The 16,503-nt window shown below is 37.6% G+C and overlaps 1 protein-coding gene and 1 pseudogene across 25 annotated transcripts in view; both read left to right on the top strand.

Annotated features, from left to right (window-relative positions):
• Positions 1-16,503, top strand: part of Nrxn3 (neurexin 3) — a 1,575,536-nt gene that overhangs the window by 603,114 nt on the left and 955,919 nt on the right. For all 25 annotated transcript variants that reach the window (XR_015004497.2, XR_015004496.2, XM_048449344.3 and 22 more), the window contains one exon: positions 13,601-13,804. Coding sequence is in view for 23 of the 25 variants with exons in the window: in XM_048449344.3 (XP_048305301.1) it covers positions 13,601-13,804 (204 nt within the window). In the remaining 2 variants the exon portion in view is untranslated. The remainder of the gene's footprint in view (positions 1-13,600; positions 13,805-16,503) is intronic.
• Positions 5,582-6,283, top strand: LOC125410046 (large ribosomal subunit protein eL13 pseudogene; annotated as a pseudogene).

Below are 16,503 nucleotides of genomic sequence, written 5' to 3'. Positions count from 1 at the left end.
AACCCTACATAAAGAACTGTTGGCAACTGAGTAAAGCTGGGATTGGCAGAGGTGGTCCTCCCTATGGAGGAGCATACCAATTGGTTGTCCAGTGCCAGACAGTCAGTTCTGAAACTGTGTGTGTACAATATTGTGACTATATGTAATATTATATTGTTATATTATATATGTTATAACATATGTATATTATATATAACAATATAATATTATATATAGTCACAGTATTGCACAATAGTATATATTCACAAAAACTATATAATATATATATCACACATATAATATTATAGGGACTGAACAAGTTATATTTAGTAATAAACATATGCATATGTATGTAATAACAATTAGTATAAAAGAGGTTATGAATTTGAAGGAAAGAATGAGAATTTGGCAGGAAAAGGAGAAGGGAGAAATGTAATTAGATTATAATCTCAAGAAAAGCATACATCTGTAAGTCAGAACTTTTCAATCCCACACTCCATTTGTTTCTCTTATGAATTTTAGAAAGCATGGGAAAGTACATGCCTGATATTTTGAATGAAAAATACCAATCAAAAAAATATCATCCCTTTCATATTCTTGAGAATGAGAAACAATAAGGTGAACGGCAGGACTGTATCATACTGAGAATGTGAAACTTTGGTTCTGTTTCATATCCACAAGAGGGGAGCCATTACTCCACATCCACTTTGTTAGTGCCCTGGGTCAGTCGGCCACTACTGAGTCTGTTCAAACTGGAGATTGGCGTGCCTGCTGTTACAAAATGCATGTTTAGAAACTGGAAGGCATCTACACATAGATTTACACACTGTTTCAGAACAGCCCAGTAGGGTTGGAGAAGGAATCTGTGGATGATGGAACATTTGTCAGAAAAACAAAATGACTCTTAAGGAGCATGAGAAGCCGTGACTAGGAAAGGCGAGGGCCCGGGATGTTTTCAAGGGATTAAAAGAAACAAAGATGGAAGAAGTAGCTGGCTGTTGGGTGAATTCTTCCTTGCAGAGGTTCTGTGAGAGTTGCCTTCTTTGCGTGGAAGATGGCACACAGCCTGGTGGAAGCATGGTTCTAGGGTAGTAAGTCTCTTTGCATGCTAAACACAAAGTAAGAACAGCAAAGTCCACACCATGAACTAAGCCCAGCAAGTGCTCATGATACTGTGTCCTGTCCTGCATTTGGTAGTGATATCACATCAGTTGTTTAGTTTCTGTTTCTTATCCTCGCCTACCTGTCCTTCAAGACCATACAAGATGCAATGGAGCCAGTCCCTAATGTATACAGGCAAGAACCTCTGCACTGTTCACTTAGCCCAATTTCTCTGTAAAATCTCCACTTCTTATTAGAATGACAGAGCAAAGGCAATTATATTTTAATTAAAAAGAATATAAATTTTAAAAGCGAACACTGTCACATCTAAAATACCTGTTAACAGTATGGTTCAAATGGTTGCACTATCCTTTCTAAAATTATTCCCAGAGTCTTTGGAGTTCCTATACACTAATTTTATTAGAGAAACAAGAGAGTGAAAGGATGGAAGGGCAGCGTTTATGCCAGGAACTTCCTCCTTCAAATGAAAGAAGAGCATTCCAAACAACTCATGTTTAACTTCAAGGAATAAAGGACAAAATCCATTGCCATTCATTTGGAATAGTGGGGTTCTTCTAGATGTTTCTGAAGCATGACAAAGTTGGACCCATTCCATCTGTGCTTGTAGCAGACTATATGGTTGATCAACATGCTAAGAATTTTCCCTGTGGAGGACGTATATTAGAAAAGAAGCAAATTTATATATAAATTTCCTATTTCATCTTTGAAGATTCCTGGGAATGGCTGTGCAGGAAAAATATATGTAATAAACCAGGCAGGCAGTGGGACTTGAATCAAAAGAGAAGTCACCAGGACTGCATAGTTCTGACATGTCCCCTGTGCAGTCTCAGCGTGCACTCTTTGATGGGGCGTGGTGACATATGAGGCAGGAATGTCACCACAAGTATTCACACAGCGTGGTCCAGACATCTCACTGGACTTACATGGAGGGAGTTTTGACCGAGCTCTTCATTTCCTCCGCTTACTTCCATCCTTCATTCTGCCATCTCTTAGACTATATCAGAATATAAGCATAGAGCCTACTATATTATCACTGAGCTATAGATGATACTAGGAATCCACAAGTCACCAAAAGCTGTCTTAGAAAACTTAGGAACTCTGGACAGAGCCATGTGAGTATAATCAAGAAAAAAAATGTGAAGACATGACAAAATAATAGGAGAAAGGAAAATAACTTAGGCATATAAATGAAGCTGGGCATGATGGCACACACCCTTAATCCCAGCACACAGGAAGCAGAGGCAGGCAGATCTTAGTGGTCTAGAGGCCAACCTGGTCCACAAAGGGAGTTCCCTTTGTAACAGCCAGAGCTGATGCACAGAGAAACCCTGTCTTGAAACCCGCCCCCCCCCCAAAGAAAGAAAAAGAAATGTAAATGATTTCACCTGCCACAAAGCAGATAAACACACACACATACATACACACAACACACACACACATACATACACACACACAACACACACACACCTCAAAAAACTGTGTTCTATGACATACTGATATAATAGGAAAAACTTGAAGAAATTGAATAATGGCACAGTATTCACAGGTAACATTCAGAACACTGAATCTGAATGAAAGGAAAAAGATTGTGTAGGCTGAAGGCAACAGAGAGTGAAAACAAGGTTCCCACATAATTAACTTGAAGTGATTCAAACCCCCCCCAAGAGGAGCAAAGAAGGTCTTGTTAGTAAAGTGCTGCCAGAGAGAAATGGTGGAATCACCACAGTGAGGGCCAGCGAAAAGTGGTGGGAGAGGGGATGCCATCACAGAGAAACGGGGAAACTTGAAATACAGAGAAGATAATTACACCTTAGAGAAGTTATCAGTTTCATATACCGTTCCACAAACCGTTGTGCATGGTCGTACAATAGCGATGCAGGAATCAGACATGTCCTTTATGACCCAAATATGAAAAACAATGGTCACTTGTTCTCTAAGTGTCCTTCCCAATGCTGTTAGTGCAAAAGGGAAGTGAAAAGCCAACAATGGAAAAGACACACGAAGAAGGACAAGTTACCAAACATTTTTCTTACTTGGGTCATAAAGCATATGTCTGATTCCTGCATCACTATTGTATGACCGCATACAATGGTTTGTAGACTTGGAAATGCAGCCTATACAGAGTACTGACATCCAGAGATGCACACCTGGAGTCGGAGTGTTTATGGAAGGTAGATCATAAAGATTCACGATGCTTGCTTGACTGACTTCAATTGGTCATCCTCCAGACTCCAGAGGGAAGCGGGCATTTCTGACAGAATACCTTGTCTGTTGTCCCCGATAATCAACTGACAGCATTCACCTGAGTTTTAGGTGTGCACATTCACCACTCGGAACATTCTGTGAGGACAGAGCAGGTCAGTCATCAAAATAGACTGCTCTTGGGGAGGTAAGGAGTTTGGGTCACCCCGTTTCATTCACAACGTGTGCTAAAAATAACAAAAATCACAACCGACATTTGGAGGTGAAGGAGAAGACCTGAGAGGATAATGCTCTCTCCTTTCATTGTCTCTAATTGGAAGCTGAGTTCAAACAATGTCATCCATCTTCCCACAGTTTTAATAATACCTTTTGTGAAGCTTAATGTGTTCTCTTGGGAAATAAGACCTCTGAAAATATATAATTTAAAAATTCATAATTCTAAAATTATGTTAACCTCAGGAAGATTGAAGTTCACTTTAATTAAAATAGCATATACACATTTCCATCTTTAAATGAGTTTCTGTTTATCCTTTTATATATTTTGAAAGTGCTTATATGCTTGTAAAAACACCTGGGATAGGTCACAGAATTGTTAAAGGTGCTGGTCTCTTGGTGGTGTGAATAAATCTTGGTGGTATGATTTCAAGGTTTTATTTGTTTCCTTACCAATGTCCGTATCTCTTCTCTTAGGTTAAAAAGATGAAATATTTCAAGAACAAAATTCTTAATTTGATTTTGATTTCAAAATCGATGGAAAGTTTAAAAAAATTAAGGAATTCTTGACCCCCACATTAGTCTAGCACATGCTATGGAGAGCTAGTCTCATTTTCTAGAAATTCAAACTTTGTATAGAAAAAAAAAACTCAAAAAGTAGAAGCATTTTCATCCCAGAGTGTTTAACACAAGGATTTCAGAGAAGACATTTTAGCTTCTATCACATTGCTCAACATTCTGATGATAACTTGAGTGAGTTCTGATCATGGGTCTATATCTGTGTCTCTCTGACTAGAAGAACAGAGTGTGAAGCAAAGCAATTTATCATCGAGACTGAAAGATCTAACAATGAGATAAAAGTAAAATAATATGAAAACAAGCTAAAACTTGCTGCTAGTTGTATTTACATCAATTGAGACACAAAATGAGTTTACCATGACAAATGAAAATAAGAAAAATTTCTGTGGAAAAATATGTGGAACATTCATAAAACTCAAACTAAGGTGACTTTGTTGGGGAGGTTGCAAGATATGTAAAGCTATGAAAATTTAAATATAAATTCTTAAAAGGTCCAAAAATTATTATGAGGTAAAATATCAAATGACTGTTTTGTTGAGAGATCTACTAGGAAAATGGTTAGAGAAGTGCTCTTTATGGATGCATGACAGCCTGAGTTAAAATCTCCAGCAGTCGTATCAGAGTTGGGCGTGGCTGTGCTTTTCTACAATCCCAGACAGTCCTGTGGGTGATTGAAGAGGGCAGAGGGAAATAAAGTGGAAAGTAGTAGAGGAAGACATTGATGGCAACACCTAGCTTTCACATGTATGCACACACATATGCAAATACGCAGAGAGAAGAATATATGCTCATTCTCAGTAGCCAGAGTCGTGATAGGTGCACCACAATTTGCTTACATCTGCACCAAACTCTGCTTCTTGTTACAGAAGCTTTATTCCAGGTGGCTCTACTAAGCAGACAGGACAATGGCTCACCTCTCCGCCATTTTCTAAGACTGAAATAGGTTTATACCAGACATTGTACACTCTTAGAATCCTTTAACTTTCCCCAGCTTCTTTGTTGGAAAAACAGCATTCTGTGTAGTCACAACCAAGAAGATGAGACTACACCTACCAGGCCCTATCAGTGCTGGAAAGACAATACTATTAAGGTTAAAAATGACTTTGCCCCAGCTTGATCATAGGAAAGACGTTTCTTGTAAGAAGGGCAAACTTAGAAGACTATCATCTACTGCAATGATTTGTATCCTTCTTATTGCTGTGACCCTTTAATATAGTCTTTCATGTTATGGTGATCCAAACCATAAAATTATAAAATTGTAATTTTGCTACTGTTATGAATCATAATGTAAGTATCTGATATGCAGGATATCTGATGGGCAACCCCTGTAGGGTGTTGAGAACCACTGACCTACTGTCTTTCTAGACTCTACTATAATGAAAGCATTCAGAGATAATTAGGCTGTTACTTCTGCAAAGAGCTGGGGTACAATAGAAAGAATTTTGTGCCCTTTCCACTCGGCCGTTTCCCTGCACGGGAGGCAGCCATGGCACCCAGTCGGAATGGCATGATCTTGAAGCCTCACTTCCACAAGGTCTGGCAGCAGCGAGTGGACACTTGGTTCAACCAGCCGGCGCGCAAAATACGCAGAAGCAAGGCCCGGCAGGCGAAAGCGCGATGCATTGCCCCTCGCCCTGCGTCCGGGCCCATCAGGCCTATCGTGAGGTGCCCCACAGTGTGCTACCACACCAAGGTCCGAGCTGGCCAGGGCTTCAGCCTGGAGGAACTCAGGGTGGCTGGAATCCATAAGAAAGTGGCTTGCACCATAGGCATCTCTGTGAACCCAAGGAGGCGAAACAAGTCCACCGAGTCCCTGCAGGCCAACGTGCAGCGCCTGAAGGAGTACCGCGCCAAGCTCATCCTTTTCCCAGGAAGCCTTCTGCTCCAAAGAAGGGAGATAGTTCAGCTGAAGAACTTCAATTGGCCACTCAGCTAACAGGACCTGTGATGCCCATCCGGAATGTTTATAAAGAAGAGAAAGCCAGAGTCATCACGGAAGAAGAGAAGAAGAAGAGAAGAACTTCAAGGCTTTTACCAGTCTTCGCATGGCCCGGGCCAATGCCCGGCTCTTTGGCATCTGAGCAAAGAGGGCAAAGGAAGCTGCAGAACAAGATGTTGAAAAGAAAAAGTAATGTGCTTTTGGAATATTACAATAAATTTTCCATAAAGCAAAAAAAAAAAAAAAGAATTTTGTTTCCATGCCAGGCAGAGACGGAAAGAGCATGAATATCTTGGACAGAGCTTAGAAAAACTCATGGATAAGAACTTTTATAAAACAGTATACATCTTTGGTGTCAAGCAGTTCAGAATCAGCATATAGCCCTTTAGGATCAGAGGCATTAAAAGTGAGAAACCATCCACATGTTCATTATAAAATCTGATGGAAAAAGAGCTATGAATGACTCTTATGGTCACATTTTTTTGTGCGTAGATCTTGAAACTTGTGTACTTTAGCATCATTTTACACCTAACCCAAGGACATGGGGGAGAACTGAATGCATTCTCAAGACATCATATTGGCTCATAGCACTTAAGAACGATCTTTTTGGCTAAGCAATAAAGTGCCCTTACCCAGGGTTTACTCCTTGTAGACCAACCTTAAAAATAAAACCACATTTATCCTTTGCAGTTTGGAAGACTTGAAAACTGTACTTTTTCTCAAGGGACAGTCCTATTAGTGACAAAAACCACTGCCAAGGTATAGTCTTTGGCTAAATATAAGGCAAAATCTTACACTCCTGAAAACCATCTCCAACTCACACATATCCAATAGATAAAACGTAAAAAAATAAATTCACTAAAGAGGCTTAAGTCTATGGTTGACCAGCAAGTGACTTATATTGGCCTGCGAGTAACACCTCAGCAGACAAGCCAAACAACAAAAGGGGGAAATGTCTGAACAGCGATATCTCAGCATACTACTAGGGAAATAGAACTCAGAATTTACTCATCCAAGTCTCTAAATGGACAAGAATGACACTGATGGTTGTGGAGTCAGTATCCAGATTTATAATGATATATTATCCAGTTTGCAATGAAACAGCACAGTGAGATACACATGCACAAGTTAGTACAGATGAAAAGTTTGGGGAGATGTATTGAAGCTTATCAAAGAAGATACCATGGCAATGTTAAAAATGTGTTAAAACCTAAGAGAAACTAAATTTGAAGAATCTAAGGAAAACAAGAGAATAGTGACTCATCAAATAGAACCCAACTTCTTAAACTGTGGATCATGAGTCCATTTGACTTCATGTAACTCGGTATGATGCTGTGAAAATTTGGCCATACTAAAAGTTTGTGAATACATAATGGTCAACAAATAATTTAAAATTAAAGATAGAACAAATCTCAAATGTTCTTAGAAACACTTGTTCATCTTGTGTCATGGAACTTCACTGCGTCCTTGACTCTGAACACACAGTATGAATATTTTATGCATGTAGGTCTCTGTGCTTTGCAGCCTCAATAAATGCTGCTGATAATAGCTCAGCCCAGATGGAAAATAATTGCTTATTATGAACTGAAATGTTTTTACTGTACACGTGATGTCTTCTGCTCTTAAAACTATAAATGTAATTATAGAAACAAAAACTTAATATTTTCCTGTTATCATTCTTCAGCATGTAAGTATTCAATTAGTATATATTTGGATTCTATTGGTTTAGAATGTTTAATCTTAAAAATCACTGCTTGAGATAATGACTTGATTTTTAAAAAATCATTAAATAAATCTGGAGCTTGGAATTGGAATAAAATTTGCAACTGTTTCTGAAATGGTCTTGACTGAACTACACTTATATTGTTTGTTCACACAAAGTGCTTTTCACATCATTGCTGATTATGAAGTCAAAATATTGATCAACTCAAAAATATTGAAGATGCTCTACATTTTGCAGATAGTCAATCACAAATATAATTTGTGTGTAAAAATAAAGAATTGCCTCTGTTTTATTAGCATGACAATTTATTTTTGAATTTAATAAATGGAAAAATTATATGTATACCAGAGAATTATATAAAGATAAATTTCTTTATGATTTATTATCAATAATATTTGATTTGTATACCTATTTTATATACTTATATACCCATAGTCACATAAAAATTTCTGAGGCAAAAGGGGCTTACAAATGGAAAATGCTAAGAACCTCTGAAATAGAGCATATCAATAATGAAATTCTACAAATAGTTATCCCCAAAAGGTAATTTTGAAGTTGGCAAGTACAGTACCTAAATAAGAAATTTGCTAGGTGGACCCAAAAATAGATTTCAGCTGATAAGAGAAGAATCAATTTGAAGGTAGATCAGTAGAGTTTAGGCCTATAAATAGCAAAAGAGAAAAAGAATATTGGTAAATATATCTTCATGTGAGACACAGTTAAGTATAGCTATGTATGTATAGTGGGAAAATTAAGGAAGGGAGATAGAGAGGGAGAAAAAGATGTTGAAAATATGCTTGTAATTTTCCCCAAAGAATGAAAATTACAGACCCTAGAAATACAAAAATAAATTTTTACTTCTCTCTTACATTCAAAATTAAAATAAAAATAGTAAGAAAAGAAAAAAAAGAAAAATTTCTCATCATATAAACAAATACCACAATGTGATTAGCAGCTGACATCTCTTCAGAGACAATGGAGGTCAAAGACAGTGGGATGGTATCCAACATATTTTAGGGAGAATAACTATTGACAACATGTATCAATGTTGTTTGTAAAATGAAGGTGATATAAATATTCATAAATGAGCAAAACAATGGAATTTATCCCTAGGACATTTCCCTTGTAATATAAACTAAGAATTTGTTAAGGTATTAATTTGAATTTAGGTGAAAAAAGGAACTCTTGCAAACGTGATTATGTATCTAATAAGAAAAGTCTCTGTAATTACATTTTTTTCTCTAACTGATTTAACAAGTTAAGTGCATAAAACAATATCTTTAAAATTGTGTTATTGTGGCTATAGCATATAGAATTTCCATATATTTGCCAATAAAAGCCAAGTGAATGAGGCTATATTTGAAAAAAATAAATGACACCAGATGGCAATTTCAATCTACGAGAAGATATGAAGAAATGAATAGAGACACAGTAAATAATAAGCTTAATTAAAAGAAAGCTCAATGAACCTATTTGAGCTTTCCTTCCTTCCCTGAGCTTTTTAGAATGATTTACATTTTATAAAGTAATTATTACGACAATGTATTATTGTGTCATATATATGTTTATGTATATATATATATTACACACAAATACTTAAGCATACACACATGAACTTTGAATTATAGCACAAAATGGGACAAGGTAAGACAGTAATGTAGTAATAAGGTTTTTATATCTTGATCAAGGAATTTAGCTTAGAGGTAAAGTGGATTGATCCTCAGAATATAAAACAAACTTTTACAGTTTACTGGAATTTAGTTAGTATAAAGATGAGATAGAAATCTTGTAAGTTAAGTTGTACACCGTAAGTCCACAAGCAACCACTAAGAAGGTGGCCCAGAAAACATGAAGATCAATAAAGGAATTACAATAAAATATTAGAATATATTCAAAGAAGATGAGAGGATGTAGTAAAGAATTGAAAAAGAATAAAATATGAGACTATATTAATTGCTTTTCTTATCACTGTGAGCAATTTCTGACAAAAAGGGCAACTTACAGAGGAAAGATTTATTTGATGCTCAGTTTCAGAAGGTAGAATGAATCATGTTTAGGATGCAGAATATCAGGAGCATGAGGGGGTTGCATGTGTTGTCTTTTTACTCAGAAAGCAAAGAGAGATGGTTGCTGTTGCTCAGCTAGCTTACTTCTTTCAACTCATTCCAGAATCCTAGTACATGTATAATTCTGAACATGGTCAAAGTGGCTCTTTCCTTCTTAGTTAAATCCATGCTGAACCATACTCACAGATACACCCAGAGGAGTATCTCCTGATGATTTTGTCTCTTGTTAGTTGGAGGATCAAAACACCATCACGGAGAGCACTTAAGTACCAAAGTGTAGTCCATTCATGGCTTAATCTCCCAATCTTCGATAATCTGCATGAAGTATTTATAGATTGAGTCCCTTTTCTTTGTAAATTCGTACCCCCAAATAATTTAGCATTCTAGTCCTAGCAGTTTTTATACTTAAAAATGTTTAAGCAAATTTCTATGAACCCATAGAACAGATTTTGTTTCAGGTGATTCTTGAATTAAACTATCTAGCTGACAAACACCCACACCCTGAAAACTGTTAGTAAAAGAATGGCCAACACCTCAAAAAGAGATACAAGCTGAGATTCACAGCTTATTTCAAGTCAGTAACTGTTTTACTCCATGGTCACCTGATAGTTATTCTGTGGCACTATTAATATGGACAGAGCATGTGTTTGCATTTAGTTATTCTGTGGCACTATTAATATGGACAGAGCATGTGTTTGCATTTTCACTTCTGTTCTGGCTTTAAAGATGCTCAAAGGAAAAAGAACAGCCATTGATTTTGAAATATATTTAAGTTGAATGCATTGAAACCACTAATTTCATGGCTCATTTAATGTTCTAATATCTCTTGAAGAGAAGTCTACATTTGTGTGGTTATGTGTAGAGTGTGCACAGTAATGATTAATGAGGTTCATAATTACACACACAGATCACAGCATATTTATTTTGACAATGTATTATTTAGAATGCATATACTGTATTTGCTTATGTAAATTGGACATTTATGAATAATATGTGAGCATGTGAGCATAAATAATACCATAAATATACACACACACACATGCACATGCACACTCATACACATACACACAGAGAATGGCACATGCTATCACGAAGCATCATAGCTATGCTTTAATACCTAGAAACATGATGTGCTCCTAGCTTATTTCTTTGCAGTTGGCCGATGGCTATGCATACAATCTCAAGAATCATACTAGCTATGTTCAGTCTCCAACTCTGTTATATATTTTCTGTGTGATCCAGTATCCATATGAAATATAACAAAGGCTTTCTCATGGTCTTCCTAAGGATTAAATGACTTCTTAATGGATGCATAGTTAGGTTATTCTCAATAATTTTTTTATCTGAGTTTTGCCTTTTTATGAGATAAAATGTTTTCTGAATTATGTGCTAGGTAGATTATGATTCCTCACTAATAGACCAACATGTGTCATTTTTATGATGATTATTGTAGCCGATACACTTTTCTCTATGATCCCTTTATAATTTTTAATTAACAATTCATAGCCTTTGGTGATATGGATTCTACCTGAGAGATGTTGCTTTCCAGAAACATGTGTGGGTGCCTTTCCTATACTTTCAATAGACCTTCAGTCTGTTGTGAAAAGGTTGGGTTGTGACAATTTCAAAATCTTTCTTGTGGTTTTCTTGCATCTTGTATTTCTCTGTTAGAGTTCTTTTCATAATTAAAAATGGCAGCCCCCATCTCTTTCCATTAGATTCTCAACGTCTAGGAGGTGCTTGGTACATAACACACTAATTAATGAATCCAAAATTCATCCTCAGTTCTCAACTATTTACTCATAAATCAAGGTCCTATGAAAGTCTTCTGATTTTATTACAGACTCAAGTTACCTTTAACAACATGTAAGAGACAAGTCCTTCCTTGGTATCAGTAGCTCATTGGTCCTAGACCTCTGAGGATACCAACTCTGGTTTCTCAAGCAATATAAAAGGATATGGTATTTGAATATAACCCTCACATATACTCCTACATAGTGTAAATAATTTCTAGATTGTTCCCGATGTCTAATGTACTGTGAATGCTATGTAAATACTTATTATGATTTCTTGTTTGAGAGAAATGTCAAGAAAGCAGTTCTCTACAGTTGCATTTGTTTGTTACAGGTGACTTTGCTCGAACATTTTCTCTTCATGGTTGGTTGAATCCACAGATATAAAACCTGTAGCTATAGCAAGGTGACTGCCCTAAATGGAATAATTCATTATTATATAGAATTCTTTTCTTCCTTTCTTTTGTGTTCTTAGAGATGTTATTTATTCTTTAGGCAAGATTTGATGCTATCCCTTCTTTTATTATAACCCTTACAAGACCTGTTCAGATACTGCTTGGCCTGGCTTTGTCACCTCCAGCCCATATTCCTCCTCTTCTAAAAGTTACTCCCAGCATGGTGTTTCATCGTTTGCCCATTTTATGTTTTGATATAGTTATTTTGTACCTGCTGGGTCTCTCCTTAGCTTAGGATTTTTGGTTCAGCTATGTATTCACCACGGAACATGTAAGTAGCAACCATTTGATGATTGTTAAAGGTTTACTGCAGAGTGTGCTCAGTGTGTGGTACTGAGTATCAGAGACGGGCTTGCCTCATAAGAGTGAAAATGATTTCTTTATTATTCTTCCTAGAGATATCTGTCAATGGATGATCTTCATGGTATTGCAAAAAAAAGTCTGTACATATAGTAGCTAACATAATGCCTCTTAACTGGTGTCACTTTGAGATACCATTTTCTCACTCTGAAGATTTTTTATTTGAAAATAGGAAAAATAGACCCATATTGCCACATTGATATGGCATTTGAGGTCATGGGTGGATGGGGTTTAGATTTCCTAAATCAAGTGCTTGGGCTGAAGAATACGTCGTGTCAAAGTGGATTCCTTTCATTCTCTATGCAAGTTCTTTTTGAATACAAATAAAATTATGTTGTTGGGGCTCCCTCCCACCAGCACTCTGCTGCTCTTCTCGTTGCAGTTCTCATGACTCATTGCATGGCCATGGCTCCCCTTGCCATGATATGTAGTGGGTGCGAACTTTGTCTTCTGTGTGGTCCTACCTCAGAAATCTCTCTGCCACATATATTTTTTGATGTAATGGCAATATGCTTTTCCTCCTCTATTTCTCATAAAAACACACAGATTTTTAAGATGTTCACTTTGTCCCTTTGGTTTAGCTAAAACACATAGGATTGTAATTACTACTTGTGTAGGGGGCATTTTTTCACTTTTGCAAAATACTTTCATACCTAGTATTCGATTTTGTGGTCTTTAAGGGTCTAAGGGTAAGTATCAGAAACATTATAGAATATAATAAAAAATACTGGAACAAAAGTTGCATGATAAAACGTGGAGTCCATTTTGTGTCATTCAACTACTACTGTATGAAGAAAATTAACGCTATGACCCTTTAATACAGTTATTCGTGCGCTGGGCCCCCCCATCCACAAAATTATTTTGTTACTACTTCATAACCACAATTTGACTATTGTTATGAATCATAATGTAAATATACAATACGCAGAACATCTGATATGTGACTCCCAAAGGGATTGTGAACCACAGATTGAGAACCACTGATCTAGAGTTTAAGTGACTTACTCTAGGTCCCATAGTCCAAAGGCAACAGCAATAGAGTTCTATTCTATCAAATACGGATCACCTCATTACCAACTTGGTCCCAACTCTGCTCAGCCTATAAGGAAAAGGGCTTTTCACACTCCTATGATCCTTGGGCTAATGATTCCCATTCTCTTTTTTGGCAGAGGCATCCATCCTAAGCTATGACGGCAGTATGTACATGAAGGTCATCATGCCCATGGTGATGCACACGGAAGCAGAGGATGTGTCCTTCCGCTTCATGTCGCAACGAGCCTATGGGCTGCTGGTGGCCACCACCTCCAGGGACTCTGCGGATACACTGCGTCTAGAGTTGGATGGTGGGCGTGTGAAGCTCATGGTTAACTTAGGTATCGTATGAAGGACCCTCTGTCTTCTGTTTGGGCTTGTCCTCCCTTCTTTTCTGATTTTCATTATTTTCATTGAATTCTTTGTTTCTTGAAAGTTAACTGCTCACTTCTTATTTAATAGACCATGGATTAAAAACCAACAGCAACAAATACCTTCTCCTTATTTCTGCATGAGGGTTTGATGTCAATTTTTGGTCTCTGACAGTGGTGATTTCTTTACTAGATTATTCGTTTTCTAAGTTTCCTTTCTCGGTTATTTTTGGAATTGTTTAGCTTTGTGTAAAACACGCTACTTTGGTCCATCTTTTGATCAATCAATCATATTCCCATTAAGTCCAACTCCTTGGTCACCACTCAAAACAGTCAAAGCTGAGGACAGGGACAGGAAGGAGAGGAGGCAAAATGAGAGGGTGGGTGGGAGAGAACTACACTGTGTGTTGTTTCTAGTTCCATAGTGACTATTCCTGTGGATAGTTCTAGTGGCCTGGATGTTACTGATATCTTAAGCTTATTCCAAGCAGGATGTCAAGTGTTACATTGCCCCTTTTACGCCTTTGGAAACAGTCTTTCTAGGTTCATAGCCTCCTGATATGTATACCTGTTTTCTTTTCTGGTGTTCTTAATTACTTGTCAATAGCCCTTTTGACATACAGACTGTTGCCTTCCAATGTCCACCAGCTTCCCTATTTTCTCTATATCATACATATCAATCCCCTAGTTTTGATAATAATCAAAAATAATAACTTCATGATTGTAGCTTTATTGGGTCAAGATGTGTTTCTTCTTTTTTTCTGTAGTTACCTATAATGGATACTTGTGAAATCCTTCTCCTTATGGCCTCACGTTCTTCCCTGCTATTAATCTCTATTCTGGCTCCTAATTATTTTCTTTGGAGAATGGAAACCCCTTGGCTTTGAAAGGAAACAAACACTCTGTTTCTGTTCTTTTCACTGAACCAAAAGCCAAATACTCAGCGATGTCCGAATTAATGCTTCCCCTGAGTCCATACTTCTAAGTTAGTGGATTTTTGTGGGCTTGTGGACCACATTTGAATATAGCGTTCTTTAATAAATATTTGTCAGAGCCATAGACAAATGTCCCAGACTCCAGACCATAGAGAACCCTAGCTTACCTGGCTGAAAGGTGGGGGTTTGAAACCACATCGCTGTTCTCTGCTCTCGGGTCAACTGGTACTAATCCCAAAATATGCACACCTTGAGGACACTGGACTGTTTTGAGTAGTGGCTCATTTCGTTTCGTGTTTTCATTTTACCTCGAGTTTCTAGCATTTATGACACAGTGCACTTTTTCCCTGTCTAATCTCGCCCGCTCTGTTTTTAGTGTGTCTCCTGGCTTCCTTTTGTTTGTGTCTGTGTATGTATTTGACTCTTTCAGGGTTTTTATTTTTCTCCTATTGCTGGATCTTTTCTTGTGTGTGTATCTGTATTCTTGAGTTCTCAATCCTCCCCACCATCGACCATGGTAAATCAAAAGATGGTATTCAACCCTTCAAAGGCCCAAAGCCTGCGGCCCGCATAGCAAACAGCCTTGAGAACAGAGAGTACTGAGAAGCCTGCAGGGACTGGCATACCTCTGCCCTCCCCACCTGCCCTCCCGCAGCACCCTCCCCACCTTAGCTGGACCAAACTAAGCATGTTACACTACCTAAAACCAACAACCAGATACCATGACTTATTTCCCTAGAAAAACAGCAACGAGAACAAAGATCAACACAAAGGCATAACACAAAAGATAAAACTAAACATTGGACCCCTGCCTAGCAAACCAAGGCATCCCAAGAGGTGTAGGTATGTCTTTCAAAAGACAGTTTGCCTTCTTCGTTAAATGATGTTTTGTAAAGGCTAGAAAGGCCACCTCAACAGGTGTCACTTTACAAGTAAAACTGAAGTCAGAGAAAGGGATAAAAGATGAGCAATGAGGGAGTGGGACGGAAGTCCCCATTTCAGATCACACACACACACACACACACACACACACACACACACACACACACACACACCGAGTTAGTCATGGATCCTAAATGTATTCCTAGAAATATGCCATTCACACCTTGTCTATTTTGAACTGTGGCCAAACCTGGAACCCAAGCCTTCTGAAAGTATAGCTTTTGCCCTTCAACATCTGTTAGCTCACCCTCCATCTAACGCCTACCATGCTGAGACAAAGTGCCTGAAAGAGTCTCAATGGTATTAGAGCGCTGTTCTCTAAAAAGAGAGAGTTGTATTATCCATCCCGAGTACGACTTTAGATTATCTAACTTTCTCTCAAGCCTCACACAGGGAACTAAACATTAATCCTGTACTGTATACACATTTCATATTCAGAATTTGTCCAAGGGTTTTTTTCTCCACTTCTCCCAAATATTTTCTGCCTTGTCAGAAAAAGTCATTTCTTTGTGACAAGAAAGAAGAAAATTATCTCCAAGCACGGTTTGCCTCTCTCACACTAACTTTATTCCCTTACTATATTTTTTTCCCCTCAGGAAAGGTCTCACTCTGTAGCCAAAGCTAGCCTGGAGTTCTTTGTAGCTCAGACTAGCCTCTTGGGTGCTTGAATTTTAAGTTGTTCCCCCTTCATAGAGCACACAAAAGATATTCAAGTTCATTCAAACAGCTAACACATCTAACTTCTACATGCGAAGGAAGCTAGAATTTTTCAAAGGTTTTGTTTTTTAAAGG

This window comes from Myodes glareolus, chromosome 11, assembly GCF_982192425.1.
Source record: "Myodes glareolus chromosome 11, mMyoGla1.1, whole genome shotgun sequence".
Lineage (NCBI taxonomy): Eukaryota > Metazoa > Chordata > Mammalia > Rodentia > Cricetidae > Myodes > Myodes glareolus.
The sequence above is the reverse complement of the archived record's forward strand: the minus strand, read 5'-3'. Positions and strand labels throughout refer to the sequence as shown.